The sequence below is a fragment of the Canis lupus genome, chromosome 25 (genome assembly GCF_011100685.1).
Source record: "Canis lupus familiaris isolate Mischka breed German Shepherd chromosome 25, alternate assembly UU_Cfam_GSD_1.0, whole genome shotgun sequence".
Lineage (NCBI taxonomy): Eukaryota > Metazoa > Chordata > Mammalia > Carnivora > Canidae > Canis > Canis lupus.
In genome coordinates this window covers 34673443-34688082 of record NC_049246.1, presented here as the reverse complement: position 1 = coordinate 34688082, position 14640 = coordinate 34673443, and the positions used below count along the sequence as shown (strand labels likewise).

Below are 14640 nucleotides of genomic sequence, written 5' to 3'. Positions count from 1 at the left end.
AGGACTTTCCTCACTCTCCATCCCTACATCACTATCACCAATGACACTCTGACCCTTGGGACTTTGTAGCCAGCGAGTCCTGTCTTCAGCTGCCTCAGCCTGCAGGGCCTCAGGCCCAACAGCTTCCATTCCTGGCCAGGCTCTCTGTCATGCGTTAAGCCCATCCTGGCCTCTCCCAGGCTCAGGTTCCTCATACGACCAAGTGGCCCAGTTCCAAGGCCAAGAAGGCGGGCTGATGTGCAGGGCGGGCTACCCAGGGTCTTATCTGGGGGGCCTCTTCTCTTCTCAAGGCCCTGCCTACAGGCAGGCCTACCACTCTGGACTGAGCATCTGGTGAGGCTCTGCTGAGTTCTGTTCCTGCCCCCAGGGCTGCCCTGCAGCCTGGTGAGTACGGCCCCTCCCCTCTGTGCCTCAGTTCTCCTTCCTGTGCGGGTGGCTCTGGCTCTCCTGCTGCAGGAATACCTCCCATGTCTCCTTGGCAGCTGGGGCGTCAACCGCCTGAAACTGAGCCGGTCATTTCCCTGCTTCGTAACTCCCCCACCTAGCTCCCTTTTCTCTGCCAGCTTCCCCGCCACCCAGTCTCAAAGCCTCCAAGTTATTTCTGGTTCATCTTTCTCCTTTATCACCTTTATCTAGTCACTTATCAAATGCTGTCAGTTTTTCCTTCAAAATGTCTCTAGCATATGTCCCTTCCTTCTTTAAAAATAAGTTTCATTGTTTTTTGGTATAAAAGAGAAATATGCTTGGTGTAGAAAATTTAGAAAATACGGATAACCAAGAAGAACACTAGAATTACCCATAACTCCTCCAGCCAAGGCAGCTGATCATTATTTTGATACGTACACAGTGGGTCTCTTGCCCACACCCACATATCTACAACCCTTCTCTCTCTCTCTCCCCGGGACTCCCACTCCCACCGTCCCTCGGTGTCTCTGACTCCCCTCTCCTCCACCCAGCCTCCTTGGGTGAGACTAACCTTCTCAGATGCTGCCTCTGAAACACGTCAAATCCAGGGCAGCCTCTAGTCCACAGGAAACACAGTCCCTCTGGGTAGAAGCCCACAGCTTGGCAAGCATATGGTGGACGCCTTTGTGTGATTAGAAGGAAGGCTCCCCTTTCGTCAGGGTGGAGGAAGCTCCCAGACTGGGCAAAGTGGCTGGTGGGCAGAGTGCAGGCCGCGTGGCAGCCCCTGCCTGCCCCTTCTGCTGGAGCAGTCAGTGACTGCAGGAGGTGGCCCTGGGCAAAGCTGCCCTTGGCTGCGTGCTGGCCAGCCTTCCTGGCCTGCTGAACCGCAGCCCCTCCCTTCCCCAGCACTTCTCTCCAGAGCAGCCACACGAATCTATTCCCTGCTTCTAGAACACTGTATGTTCCGCCCCTCCTCGGGTCTTTGCCGAAGCTACACCCTCTCTACATCCGCTACACCCTCCTCCCCTTCCCTGCACTCATGCTCCTGCTCATCCTTGCAGGCCCAGCCCAGGGGTCACCCCTGTTGTGCTCACAGGGTCCCGGGAGGTCCCCTGTGTGTGTGAGGGGGTGGGGTCTGTGAGGGTGGGACGTGACCTGGGTTGTCAGATCTTCACCCAGATTATTAAAGGCAATTCTCCAAGTTTTCAACGTCAGTACTCAATGTAATGTGTTAAGACGCCTTGCCTGGGTGGGGCAAAGTCGTCCAGCTCTGCTACTGGCTGTCTCTCTTCTGAGATTACTGTCTCTGCCCCACCTCGCCTTGATCAGCCTTGCTCCTCATGTAGGAGTATGAGATACCTGTTGGCAGTTCGGGCTTCTAAGGTTTCGTTGGAAGCGCACTTATTCATCCAATCAACAGGCATTTAGCGAGTGCCTACGCAGGCTTCGTAGTAAAGAGCCCAGGCTTGGGTTCTCTTGCTCTTTTGAGCAAGTCACTTAAATTCTCTAGGCTTCATTGTCCACCTGTAAAATGGGGACTTCGGTAATTCTCAACCCACTCAATTGTGACAAGGCATTGAAATCACATGTAAAAGGCCTTTTGTAAACTGTGAAGCTCCATGAAATGCCATTATTATCCTATCTCCTGCTGTTCAGGGTGTGCTGGACTTCAACCTCTCTAAGTGGTATGAGCGGGGCTCTCTATAGGAGTGAGTACCGATCGGCCATTCGATAAATCCTTGTGGGTGAGTTAGTGAAACGTATCACATCTACCTCTTTTGGTAGAGGATTTGGATAGATGACGACAAAACCATATGCGGAACAGTCATATTACAATACTGGGAACGATATCGGAGCCCCTGCTCCCTGCCTGCTGCTGGGATAAGAGGTTTCACGATCCTCATCTCCTGATCTCTATCAGGAAGGTACTATATCACCCCCATTACACAGAAGAGAAAACTGAGGCCCTAGTGAAATTGATAATGTCTCCTGAGTCATACAGCTGGCGAGAGGTACGGGCAGAAGAGGAAACGTGGACATAAAACTGGCACAGTGAGTCAGCCCATGGCTTTGGAGGGTTGGCAATAATGACATACGAGGTCATCTAGAAGAGCTCCACGTGGACTGTAAGCACACAACAGCTCACACCTATTATTATTGGGTTCTAGGCCCGTTGTGTACGTCATTTGATTCAGTCCTTACAAACAATCCTGTGAAGTATCATCCTATCCATTTTGCAAATGGGGAAACTGGCATCCGGAGAGGTTTGGAGTCTCTCTCTACCCAGACCAGACAGCTGGAGACTGAGAAGCTGGCCTGGGACCCAGAGCCCCCTGCCCCCTTTACCCTGAGGTCAGTTGTTTGGGGCTCCCAAATCCTTCCCTGAGCAAACAGGAAATGCTGTGCTTCCTCTAACACTGCTAGTGGTGTTCTGTGAGCCTGCTGGCTGGAGGGTCCTTGTGGAGGCCTTCAAAGTGGCCTCCACCAGAGCCCACCTGTCTCTCAGAAATACCTGTACAGTCGGGATGCTGAGGCCTGGGATCCAGAGCTAATGTGGGCCCTCCCTTTAAACTTCAGGGAACAAAGACTTACAGAACCTATGTTGGCCTTCCCCACCCCCTACCCAATTTTTTTCCCAAAGAAAAATGAAAGAATCTGATAATTACTTCTATCTACCACCCAACTGTACTAATTACCAACCTATTTCTTCACAGTGTGACAGACACCAGCTCTGGAAAACACATAGAGATAAATTAGCACTAATTGGTTTTCCTCTGGCTGTTTGAATTAGTATTTAAAGCTCCAATTACAAAGCAGAATAATTGCTATTAATGTCCTATCGCAGTACAAAAGGCAGTTCTCTCGAGAACCAGCCCAGGTGTATTATTACTTTGATTACAGCATATTTAACCTGGCTCGTTAAGAGGGAGACACGGGGGACAGTTTCAAGATGGCGGACAGACCACTTCCTGCAGGGTGGAAAGCTTGAAGACAGAGCTGTGACTCGAGGGAAGAAAAAGGCGGGAACAGAAGAAGGGACAGGATGGACGCAGGAACCGCTGGGCCCGAAAGTCTGTAGGGCTTCTTGGCAGGGCTCTTGGGAGCGCTGCTTCCTAGTCTGTCTCCCTGGGGACCTTCCTGGGCGCAGCCTACCCTACTCCATCCAGAACCAGCTCTGCCTCACGTTCCCCCGAGGCCAGCAAAGGCCCTCTGCAGGCTTTCCTGGCTCCTGTGTGGATGCCTGGGGAGTGAGGCTGCCAACAGAAGGACCTACGGGATGTTCCGGATGTGGGCCTCAGACTTTTACTAGTGAGTGAGTTGGGGCTCTGCCCTCCACATTCACATCTCTCCACGCCAAGTCCCAGCCGGGGGTTTTAGGACACAAGGTGGGGTGTGCTTATGGCTCGCACTGTGGAGCGCCCTGCGTCATACCCTCTGTCCCCCTCCTAGCACTGTTTTCATTCTTGTTCCTCCAGTGGGACCTTTCTTGTTGAGGCCAGAGAACCGTGGGTGAGCTGGAGAGACGGTGAGCGTGGTGGACACCTCAACAGGCTTCTGTACAGAGGTCACACCGAGTCCTGGCTCTCGGCTCACTGGCTAGATGGCAAGTCCTCCTGACTCCCAAGAGCTTCAGTCTCTTCAGTTGTACAATGGGCACAACATCCTCGCTCTTTCTGGCTTCACAGAGCGAGGAGGATCAGAGGATGTGATCATGCTTTTGTAACCCAGAGTGCAGGACCTTAAAAAGGGGTTCTTTGGTTTGCTGTGGACCAGCGATGGCTTGTGGAAGGCGGCCCTCGGGGCAGCTTCCTGCTGCTCCCTTCTTTGCTCTCCTCTTCCTTTTCAGTAGCTTCCTTCCTCCTGGCTGCTTCTCTACCTCACTCCTTCTCTCCTCTCGGCCCCCTAGATCCCATCTACATTCCCATTCACACTCGGGTGTTAAGACTCAATGAGTTACCCTTTCCTAGAGCAGCTGCGTTTCAAAAGGGAGGGCTATGTTTAACCCAAAGAAATGAGTCACTAATGGTGAACTTTCAGGCAAACTGAGATGATATTTTGTGGGGGAGAATGAGGATGTCACAGTGCTCCTCAGAGCCCCATAGGCAGCTGTCTACTCACTGACACACAGGTTTGGTGTGGCCCTGTGCCAGGCTCAATGCGACGGGAAGCATTTTGCCAGAGAGGCAAGAGGCAAGAGAAAAATCACTGATGGGGGACCGAGGCCCCGGAAACCCAGCCGAGGCTGCTGATCCTGAACGCTGAGGTCACAACATGAGGAGCGGGTGTGTGGGGGGGTTCCTATTCTGGACATGCTAGCAGTGAGCTTCTCTGGCCTGTCTGTCCCCAGGAGGACGGCCGCCTGTGGTTCCTGGGCAGAGCTCGAATTGGGCGTCCCCTAGGCTGTCCTAAGGAATGCAGCCTCCCCAGGCTGGCCACCACGTTTCACTTTTGTTGCCCTGTCTCGTCCCCCCAGACCTCTTTCTCTTTTGCCCTACGAGAAATAAACCCAGCTGACTTCCCCCAGTAAGGACACCTTGACGTGTCTAACCCCTTCTTGGCCCTCTGCTTTCTGTGGTGCGAGTCTCTCCCAGGAGCCCATCTCTCTCTGTCCTGGCAGCCTCTGCGCCCCCACCCCCGGCCCCAGCCTTGGGGACAGATGCCGCAGGGTATGGGGCAAAGCGGGTCCTTGGAACCAGGAACCAGGTTCGGCCCAGCACTGCCATAAACTAGCTGTGTGATGGGTTTTCCCACCCGTACCATGAGAAGGGGCTCCCAGGTCTCTTCCGGGGAAATGTTCTAGGGTTTCATGGCTCCCCTCTCCTTCCTTCTCCATCTCACCCGATCTCTGATATCCAAGCAACCGGCGCCTCTCCGTCCCCTTCAAGGACCCTGGGGGCGCCAAGAGCTTCGGCCACGGGGTGGGACACGAGAAGGCAGTCAGGGCCCATCTGCCAGGGAGAAGGCTCTGGGTGGTCTCTGCGGGGTGGGCCCAGCTGTTACAGCCCAGGAAAGGAGCGTCACTGCCAACGAATCCCTCCTTTACAACCACACTGGGAGGGACGTGCAAGGGCCCGTGGGTGGGTGTTCACGTATGGGGGGGGGATTTCTTTTTAAGAGACAAGGTGGGTGGAATGGGGGAAGCCAGCTGGCTGTGGGCTCTATTTCTACTGACAAGGCTTTACCCTGTAGGTGTGAGGAATTCCAATTAAATATGCAGCCTATTTGTCTGTGTGTGGGAGACGGTTTGCTGGGAAGGAGGGGAACGGAGGCAGCGTCTCTGCGGCATACCAGCAAACCAGAAATTAGCTCCGTTCATCACAGGCACACGGGGCTTCCCTCAGCCCTCCTGTGCACTCACAGGAGTCGCGAGGAGACAGACAGAGGAAGTGAGAGAGAGGTTGGGGAGGCGGGTTCTCCAGACTTGAAGGGCTTCCGGAATCTCTGAGTGGGCAGGAAGGATTGCCCGACTCCTTGGCTCTTGGGGGGTTTCCCGTTCTGGAGGCGCTGGCAGGGAGCTTCTCTGGCCCATCTGGCCCTCCCGGGCCGGCCGGGGTCGTCTGGGCTCACCTCTGAGACAGCAGGGTTCCGTGTGCACACGCGGGGGCATCTCCACCTGGGGAGGTAGGTGGGTCTGTGCGCAGGGCTGCCCAGGGGCAGGCACCCCGACCTCTGCGGGGGCCCCCGGGGCCACTCAGACCCTCTCCTTCTTCACCCTCCTGCCAGACCAGCACTTGGAAAGCCTCAGTTTGGGGCAGCAGTCTCTCTGAAGGACAGGATATGGCCATGCTGATGCTGGGGCTCCTGTGGTGGGTGGAGGAGTGACGGCAAGGCGATTTGGGGATCCGTGGGCTTCCAGAAGCCACTGCAGGCCTTTGGCCATCCCTTCATCCCTTTTTTTACTCATAGATGGGGCTTGGTAGAAAAACATGAAGGTTCCCCAAGGTATAAGGAAGAATCCATGTTGGAGCTGGCCGATGCAGTCGCACATTGTGTGGTTTGGAGGGCTCTCTATGGGCACCCAGCCCGGGAGACCTCATGAACAGCAGCCAGGCTCCTGTAGGGTGCACTGACCTTCCTGGTGGGCCAGCTGCCTCACCCTTAGCCTTCAGACCACTGGGCTTTCATCAAGGTGGCCCCTCCACCCTCTCCTACCGTGGTCTACCCCCGCTTCCCCCCCTGGGGCCAGTCCTCCCTGTGTTTTCACTGGTCTCTTCTTGGTGCTCTTTCTCTTCCTATCTGCAAACTCTGACTCCTTCCTGACCCTGGTTCCCCCATCTGCCTCCCGATTGCTTAAAACACAATCACTTGTTGATGTAAGAAGCTTAGTAACAGTTATGAACAGGAGCCCGAGAAGGGCTTGCAGGGCATTTTTCTGATCCAGACACCCAAGGTGGCTGAGTAGCTCTAGCCAGCGAACTCCTCCCATCACCGGGACTGCAGGGCCGGGAGGTGACTGGCCCATGGCCTCTGGCCTGCAGCCAGGCCTATCCGAAGGGTGGCACGCAGGCAAGGGTTGGGTGGTAGAGGGAAGCCTGGATGACTGTGATGGGTCCCAGGGAGGGCATGCTTGGGTGGAGAGACAAGGAAGGAGGCTGGGGGAGCAGGCCAGGGGTGGCACCAGCTGAGGTCTGGAGGGGAGGGGGCTGCATGGAAGGCGATCTTGCAGACAAGCAGCATGGGCCAGAAAACACACAAGAAAGGCTGGGAGAGAGGTTCACTAGGGCAGGCGTGTCCCCTTCTTCATGCTCACTCATTTTCTTCATTCCTCTGGCTTCCCCTTTGGCCACCTGTCCTTCCTTTTCCACCCTCCCTACTTTCCCCCAGCTATATTAGCTCACTTCTAGAATGGAGGGAGGATGTGGCCACTCTGGAAGAGCTTCCTGGCAGGTTGGAGGAGACAAGGCCTGTTGCCCTAGGCCTGAAGAAGCTCTTTCAGAATTCCACATGTGACATCAGAACAACTAGGGTTGTAGAGGAAGCTAGGTGGTCTTCCTCGCTAGCTACAGCATCCCCGTGGCCCTCTCTCCTGCATCCCCTCCCTCTACAGAGACTGGAACAGACATAGAGTGGCTCAGCAGAAAGGGCTAGAGGTAGCAGGAGGGAGGCAGGGAGGTGAGAGGGTCAGGGGAAGAGGGAAAGGGGAGAGACTGGGGGGCAGGGAGAGGGATTATCTGTGTTGGGAATGTTGCAGTGGTAAAGTCAGGCATATGTAAGTGTTCATTTACTTGTTTGTTTTTTACAATATCTCCTTAAAATAGGTATAGGGCAAGGAGAGTGAAGACCAGGGTGTGTGGCAAACCTGGTCCAGAGGGCAACTTGAGTGATCATGGGATAAAGCAAATCTTTTGATGGTGGATGGAACCCTGGAAGCACTTAAGGTGAGCACCTTGCCAGAGTCATGCAGCCCATTGGTGGCAGTGCTGGGACAGAGGAGTGCAGTATGGCTTTGGCAGTAGCCAGCACCTTCACCGGACCCTTTACTCAGGCCTGTGAGCCTTTTCTCTGGGACCGCAGATGATGTTTTCAGAAAACATTTGTGTCTGCTCCCTGATAGGTCCAAAAGGCCATCTGGGATTGGTGGAGAGATAGCACAGGCCATATTCGGGGACAGGCAAGTGTGACCAGAGGTTTGGCTGAGGCTGGTTGTCCTTCGTGGATGCCAGCGACACTGTGCAGACCAGGAAGGGCAGTGCCATAGTGCCGTTGTCACCCCACTTCCCTTTGTTGAGCACCTGTGATTTGTGATGCCGTGTATTGATGCCCTCCAGGAACTCACAGATCAGAGAAAACGCCTCTTGGGAGGAAGAAGTTCTTCATATTTATCGTCTCCCTGAATCATGGGTTAGGCTGGCCCTTTGGTCAGAAGTTTGGGCCTTCGGTCTAGAACCAATCACTAAAGTGTTTCCCTGAGCCCAGCCCCATGAGGGATCTGAGAGAGGTGCAGGGCATGGCCCTGTCCTCAGGGGAACTCTCTGGCTGCAGAGCCACCCGCAGCAGCTGGGGAACCATAGGTGCTGAGGACAGCTGTGGTCATGCTTTGTGGGTTCTGGGAGAAGGGAGCCCTAAGAGACAGGTGTGGGGTTCCTTCTGGGTTGGGGAGGATGAGACAATGGCATCTGTGAGAGCTGTCTGAGCCAGGGCCCAGCTGGGCTTGGCCTGGAATGTAAGAGAGCTGGGAGGAGGATCAGGGCATAGCTCCAGGACCCGCAGGGGACAGGCAGGGCCCTGAAGGAGATAGGCAGGCTTCAGCAGAGACTATGTCCAGCAGGGTCTCCAGGTAGTAGCCAGAAGAGGGCTGGGAAGCTCACTCTCTGGCTCCCAGCCTGCCTCTTCCTGCTCTGTGGTTGTCAGACTCCTCTCCTCACTCACCCTGTGTGGCACTCCTGTCACCCCCAGAGCTGGGGGCGGTGACTGGGGCGCCGGGAAATGTTGTGAATGGCAGAGCTGCTCCACGTCCCAGCCTTCCTCCTAAGGGGGGAGAGCATCCAACCATAAGGCATTTTCCCGGCGCTAAGGATAACCTCGTAGGAGGCAGAGGGAATCCAATTAGATGGGCAAGGCTGGGAAGGCTGAGGGCATATGTGGGAGGTTTCTTTTCACTTTCTGGCTTCCCCAGGACCTAGAAGAGAAATTATAGCCAGCTTCCTCATTCCAACCCCCAGTTCCCCTTCCTGGGGCCACTATCACACCCTGATTCCTCTTGTCATTCATCCCCTTCTCACTCAAGGGTGACAGAGTCCCACCGAGGTGGACCTTTTAGACAGGGCTTACCCAGGGCAGTGGCCACCACTGTTTCCTTCCTCTTGCTCATTGCCTCCTGCCTCTGGAATGGGGCGGGGGGAGGGGGTACAACCTCTTGCATCCCTGGAGCTGGATCCCCTTCTGCACCTGGGTTCTTCTGAGCTCCGTAGTGATTGTCCTCCTTCCCCAACTCTGCTCTAGTTCAGCACTGATAAAGTGACCAATGACCTCACTCCCTCGACCCACCAACCCCAATGGCCTGGGGGCAGCCAAATCCATGAGCCTGGGTCCTCCTGCCTCGAAGATGCCTCTCTCAGTCTTTTTTCAGAGGTAGTTATGGGGGCACATAAAAGTGTGTGTGTAGGAGGGTGGATGTGGCATGGATGTGGGCAGATCCCTTGGCCTCCTCTGGCCTTTTCCAGTGCCCCACACATAGTAGGAGTGGCTCTACCCAAGGGACTTCTCCCTGCCTCCTGTTGTCCCCATTTCCCTCGCCTGTGTTTCTGGGAGGGTAAAGGGGCCACTCTTTCTATGAGATGAAGAGGCCTTCCCAGCAAGCCTCCTAGGAGAAGGTTCTGGAAGTTCTGTCCTGTTGGGTGCTAGGCACGGAGACAAATTCTCAGCCTTTTCTCTCTCTCTGCTGGGTGCCATCTGAAGGGTGCCTTTTTGGGTAAAGCACAGTCCTCAGTCCGTTGTTAGTACCCTCCCTCAGTCGGGGCCTGCCAAGGGGCTCTGAGTCTTGTCATCTTGTCAGAAGCTGTCCTCGGAGGTGTGAGGAACTCCAATTAAGCATTCAGCCAGTCTGCCTGTGTGGGGGGCCTGGGCTGTGGGGGAGGCAGCCTTGTGCTGGCGCGGTGACTAATCTTTGCAATACCAATTATGAGCCTCTGAGAAGGTGGTGGGAAGGTGGGAGAGGGAGGTGAGGGAGGCGGGGGGAGGCAGGGGAGGTGAAGGCCGGGGATTCCTCATCCCGTCAACTGCCTGGCTCTCCATGCAGGCCATGTGGGCCAGAGGAGAGTCAGAGATCCTGAGAGAGAGGAAACCCTCGAGGACCCAGACTACCCCCAGGAGAACCCTGCATCCCTGTAGGGTCCCAGGTGCCTTGTATTTGGGCTCATCTAACATGTTCAGACACCCTGGCTATCCCAGGCTTTCTCCCTACACCTCTGAGGTCACTGGGATAGGCCTCAAGGTACAGAGAGAGAATCTGAGGCATAGAGAAGTGACTGGTCAGAGGTCAGCCAGCTAAGAGGTGACCAAGTTAGATGCATAGATGGCTCTGACTCAGGACCAATAAGGTTTTTATGGTGTTGCATATGAACTCTTACATCATCTAGGGCACAGGCCACAAGTACCCCCATCCCCCATTATATAGGGGCACTGAAAAGCCCAGGGGGCAAGGCCTGGGGCTGGCTCCCTGGCCCCCCGACCACCTCCTCACAAAATGAGTCTTCCTTCAGGAAGCTGAGCAGCGTCTCCACTGGGCATGTTCATTCCCCTGGCAGATGCCTATCCATTACCTACTGCAGGCCTGGCATGGTGCTTAGCATGGAGACTGGGAAAGGCCAGTCTCCAAGATGAGAGAGTCTGCCGGAAATCAGTAGCGAAAAGAAGAGGCACTGAGGATCCCAGGAAAAAAAACCCTACAGTCTGCCTCGCAGGAGGCCTGGGTGGGACAGAGATGGATTTTCACCTGAGTCTAGGACGTGGGGGAGAGTGGAACAGGATCTGCCAGTGGGCAGCGGAGAGGCAGGGCAGTAACAGGGCCGAGAACAGAGGCTCTTCTCCTTGGGCCTCTGCGGCACAGTCAGCCCAGCTGCTCCAGAGGCATGGCAGGTCTGTCCCCTTGACCCAGGGGACACTTCAGGGCCCAGCCAAGAGAAGCGTGGGAACAGCACTTAAATAGGAATGAAGGCCTTTCCCAATCCCTCAGACTTCCAGGAAAATGTTAGGTTTCAGGCCTTAATCTCTAAATGTAGTTCTTTGTGTTTGGAGCTTATGAAGTATCAGCATACAGAAGGTGACTAGCTATTTCTATTGTTCAAGGAGCACAAATGCGAGGAAATGGGGCTTCATCTCCAACCTGGGGGGTTTGGACTGGCCTCGTAAATCCTCCTGAGAGCGAGGATGGCACAGTGGTCTGGTGGGTGTAGTTAAAAGTGGGGTTGCTTCCCAGGCATCTTGTAGTAGGTGACAGATGACAGTTTCCTTTCTCACCAAGGCCTGGTCACCTTCCCTGGTGACAGAGGTCTTTGTTCCCCAGACCCTTTCTACAGTTTTTTGAGGCTCAGAGTAGCTAATGCCTTGAAATCTGTTTCTCCAGAGCAACCAGTCCTCTTCCTCCCTGGAAGATGATACAGGGCAGGGAGGAATCTCAATTCCTCCAGAGACCCACAGACAGGGGTTATGGGGGTGACAACATCTCGTTGATGTTTTGAGGTTCCCCTGTTCTCCTGGGCGCTCTCAAGAAGATGCTTTTCAGATCCTGACAATTACCTGGGGTGGGAATTATGAGGCCCGGAGGCAGATACAAGTGGCCAGGTCAGCAGTCCTTCATCCACTGGACAAATGTGGACAAGGCACCAAAGTGATGGTTAGATGGACTCCTTGGATCCCAAGTGAGCCTAATGATCAGCCTCAGATTCTCCTTTCCAGAAAAGGACCAGAGGATCTCTCTGGTTCCTGGCTAAGGGGAAACGAAACAGACACATGATGAGTGCCTACATGCATCTGCCCCGTGCCTGGAACTGCACAGCCTTGTGGCGTAGACGGCATCTTCCATCTACAGCTGTGCAAATGGCCTCAAAGAGGCTCTGTACTTGCCTAAGCTAACTATTAGCAGCCAGCCGTGCTGGGGGGCACATCTGGAACTCTTGTCTTTGGAGTGGAACAAGGCCCTGAGTGGGGATGACAGATGACCCTTTGCCTCCTGTTGGGCTGATCCTGGGTGCCCTGTACTGAGCAGAGGTCTTCGAGCTGACACAACAGGTCCCCTTTGGGACTGTGGAGGCATCCCCTCTTCGGTGCCCTGGCCACCACGTCGGTTGCATTTGGCAGTGAGAGCCTTGTGGAGGAGTAGGGAGTCCGGGAGAAGGGGGAGGGGAAGGGGCTGCTGGAAACTCCCCGAGGCAGAGGGAACCGGGCTGGGAGTGGGGAGGAGGGACACGGGGGTGGGTTCCAGGCTTTTCCCCACACTTCCTCAGGGATCGCTTTACATAACCAGGGCTGCTTAGTCACCGCTTTTTACTTTTTTTTTGGAAACAATTTTCTCAGCATCACAGCTCCCGTCTCCATCCCTTACTAGTCACCGGTGCTAGGGAAGTCCCTTTTCTTCCGTTCCCTAGGCAACCCAGCACATTTGCCTTTCAAATGATCCAAGGCCTGGGCGGGGGTAGGAGTTCCCTCCCCCTGTACCCGGCCTCCCACACAGCCACTCCCCACCTCAGTTGGCGATGTCATGTGGCCCAGTCACCAGGAGAAATCTGGAAGACCAAGCGCCCTGCCTGGCATCAGCCCCTATTCTAGACCCTCACATTTTTAGGCCTGAAGTTTGGCTCAGACTCAGAGCTCCCAGCTCCTGTCTGGAGGCACCCATGTTGGACTTCAGACATGGCAGGCTCTCCTCACTCCTCTCTTGGTGGGGGAAATGGCAGAGCTGGGCCTGTTTTCAGCAAGGCCCAGGAAACCTGGAACGGGAACCACCCACCCTGCCACCCCAGCTTGTGAACAGGGCCTGCGGGCCTTGGTCCCCTCCTCGCTCCCAATATCTTCCCGTGGGGCTAGGATTTGGAGGTCTTCTCAGTCCCTGTCTGGCTCCCTTTGCTATGGCCTGTGTCAGCCTTGACGGGATGGAGATGCCCAATTGCTTGGGAAACAGACTTGATGTAGGGGTGGGGGTGAGTGCGGGAGTTCTCACGGTGGATGCCAGAGTCATTGAGTAGAGGGCCCAGAAGTCCAGACCTGGCATGCCGTCCCACACTCCCTGCTTCAGAGGCCCTGATGGCTGTCCTGATATGACTGACACAAGGTGCCTGACCAGGGGGTTCAATACAACAAATTAAAGGTGACTGGATGAGCTATAAAAATGGCATGGCACAAAATCACAGAGCATGCAGGAACCCTCCACTCATTCATTCAAAACAAATCTGCACAGAATCTACTACATAAATTGCACAAGTCCTCGAAAACCTACTGGATCCAGACCCTTGCCTTCAGGACTCGAAAGTGCCCAAACCATCCATCAGAGTTTTATAGCACTTCAATTTTTACACAGGGTCCATATATAGAAAATTTCATAGGGGCACACGGGGTTCTCCTTAGGAGAAGAGTCTCTTAGAATGTCTTCTGCAGGCAGAGGTTCTTAACCTAAGATCCGTGAGCAGGCTTCAAGGGGTTTATGAATGGCCAGAAATTGCCTGATCGTATATATCCGTGTGTGCCTATGCAACAGACCCATCTCCTTCCTGAGATGGGGGTCGGTGACCTTCAGGGGTTAAGGACCCTTCCAGATGTTAGAGGCTGGCCCAGCTTTGGAAGTAGCAGGTCTTCAGATAGTCCTGGGAGAAAGCCCATATGTGCAACACGCCTCGGGGGGGGGGGGGGGGAGGGTTTGAGTGCTCATAACCTAGTGATCAACTTCCCAGAGTCAAGGGAAGACCCTCTGGGCCCCCAGCCCTCCTGCTTAGACCCCAGGCTTCATCTCAGCCAGAGGATATGGGACAGGCGTGACAGGCAGACTGGGCCTCTCCACTGAGCTAGGCTCACTGAGGCTTGGGTCCAGAGGCACGGGCTAGGGCTCCTCGGGGCTCTGTCTCCCCTATTCCAACCTCATTTTGACTTCCTTTCTATATTTAGGTCTTTTCTCAGTCCTTTCTTGAGCATAAGGAATGATGCCTAGCCATTCTCTCAGTGCTTTCAATGCTCTTTCCCTCTGAGGAGAGGTGTGGACGCCATCCAAACAGGAAGGGTGAGAGTCTGCAAAAGCCTGCCTCCTGGGATTTCGGCATGGCCCACTCCCTCTGCCCCACCTTGGCTTCTTCAGTAGCCTGTGGTGCTGGGGCTGCTCTGGAGAGACTCACAAGGGGCCAGGCTCTCCAAGAGTAGCTGACTTGGTGCTCCCAGGGGGCTCTCGGCTGTTTTTTTGAGGTTGCTGGTCAGGTGCTCAGGCTCTGGTGGAATCAGGGTCCCGGATTCAACCAGCATTCAACTAGGGTCATTGTGCTCCACGAGATCTCAGAGACAAGATCATGACCATGGCAGGAAAGAGCAGAACTCACTTAACACGCCTGGTGATCAAGTGCTTCTTGCACACTGAGAGTGGAGACTGCACAGGCCCCAGAGCCAGGCCAGAGGGTGAGGCCCAGAGTCACTCACTGCCAATGAACTTGGGAAGGCTATGTAACCTCTCCGGGCCCAGGAGGCCAAGGGCATCTCTGTGATAGCCGGTGGTGGAGATTACAGAGATAGATCATGTCCAGTGCCCGCCTGGACCCC

The 14640-nt window shown here is 54.9% G+C and overlaps 1 protein-coding gene across 10 annotated transcripts in view; it reads right to left on the bottom strand.

Moving 5' to 3' along the window:
- Positions 1 to 14640, bottom strand: part of PEBP4 (phosphatidylethanolamine binding protein 4) — a 247315-nt gene that overhangs the window by 51986 nt on the left and 180689 nt on the right. The window contains exon 4 of one of the 10 annotated variants that reach the window (XM_038573807.1): positions 8647 to 8874. The exons of the other annotated variants lie outside the window; for them this stretch is intronic. Within the exon in view, the coding sequence (XP_038429735.1) occupies positions 8662 to 8874 (213 nt within the window). The 3' untranslated portion in view covers positions 8647 to 8661. Of the gene's footprint in view, positions 1 to 8646; positions 8875 to 14640 lie in introns of those variants that run through there. 10 annotated transcript variants of the gene reach the window in all.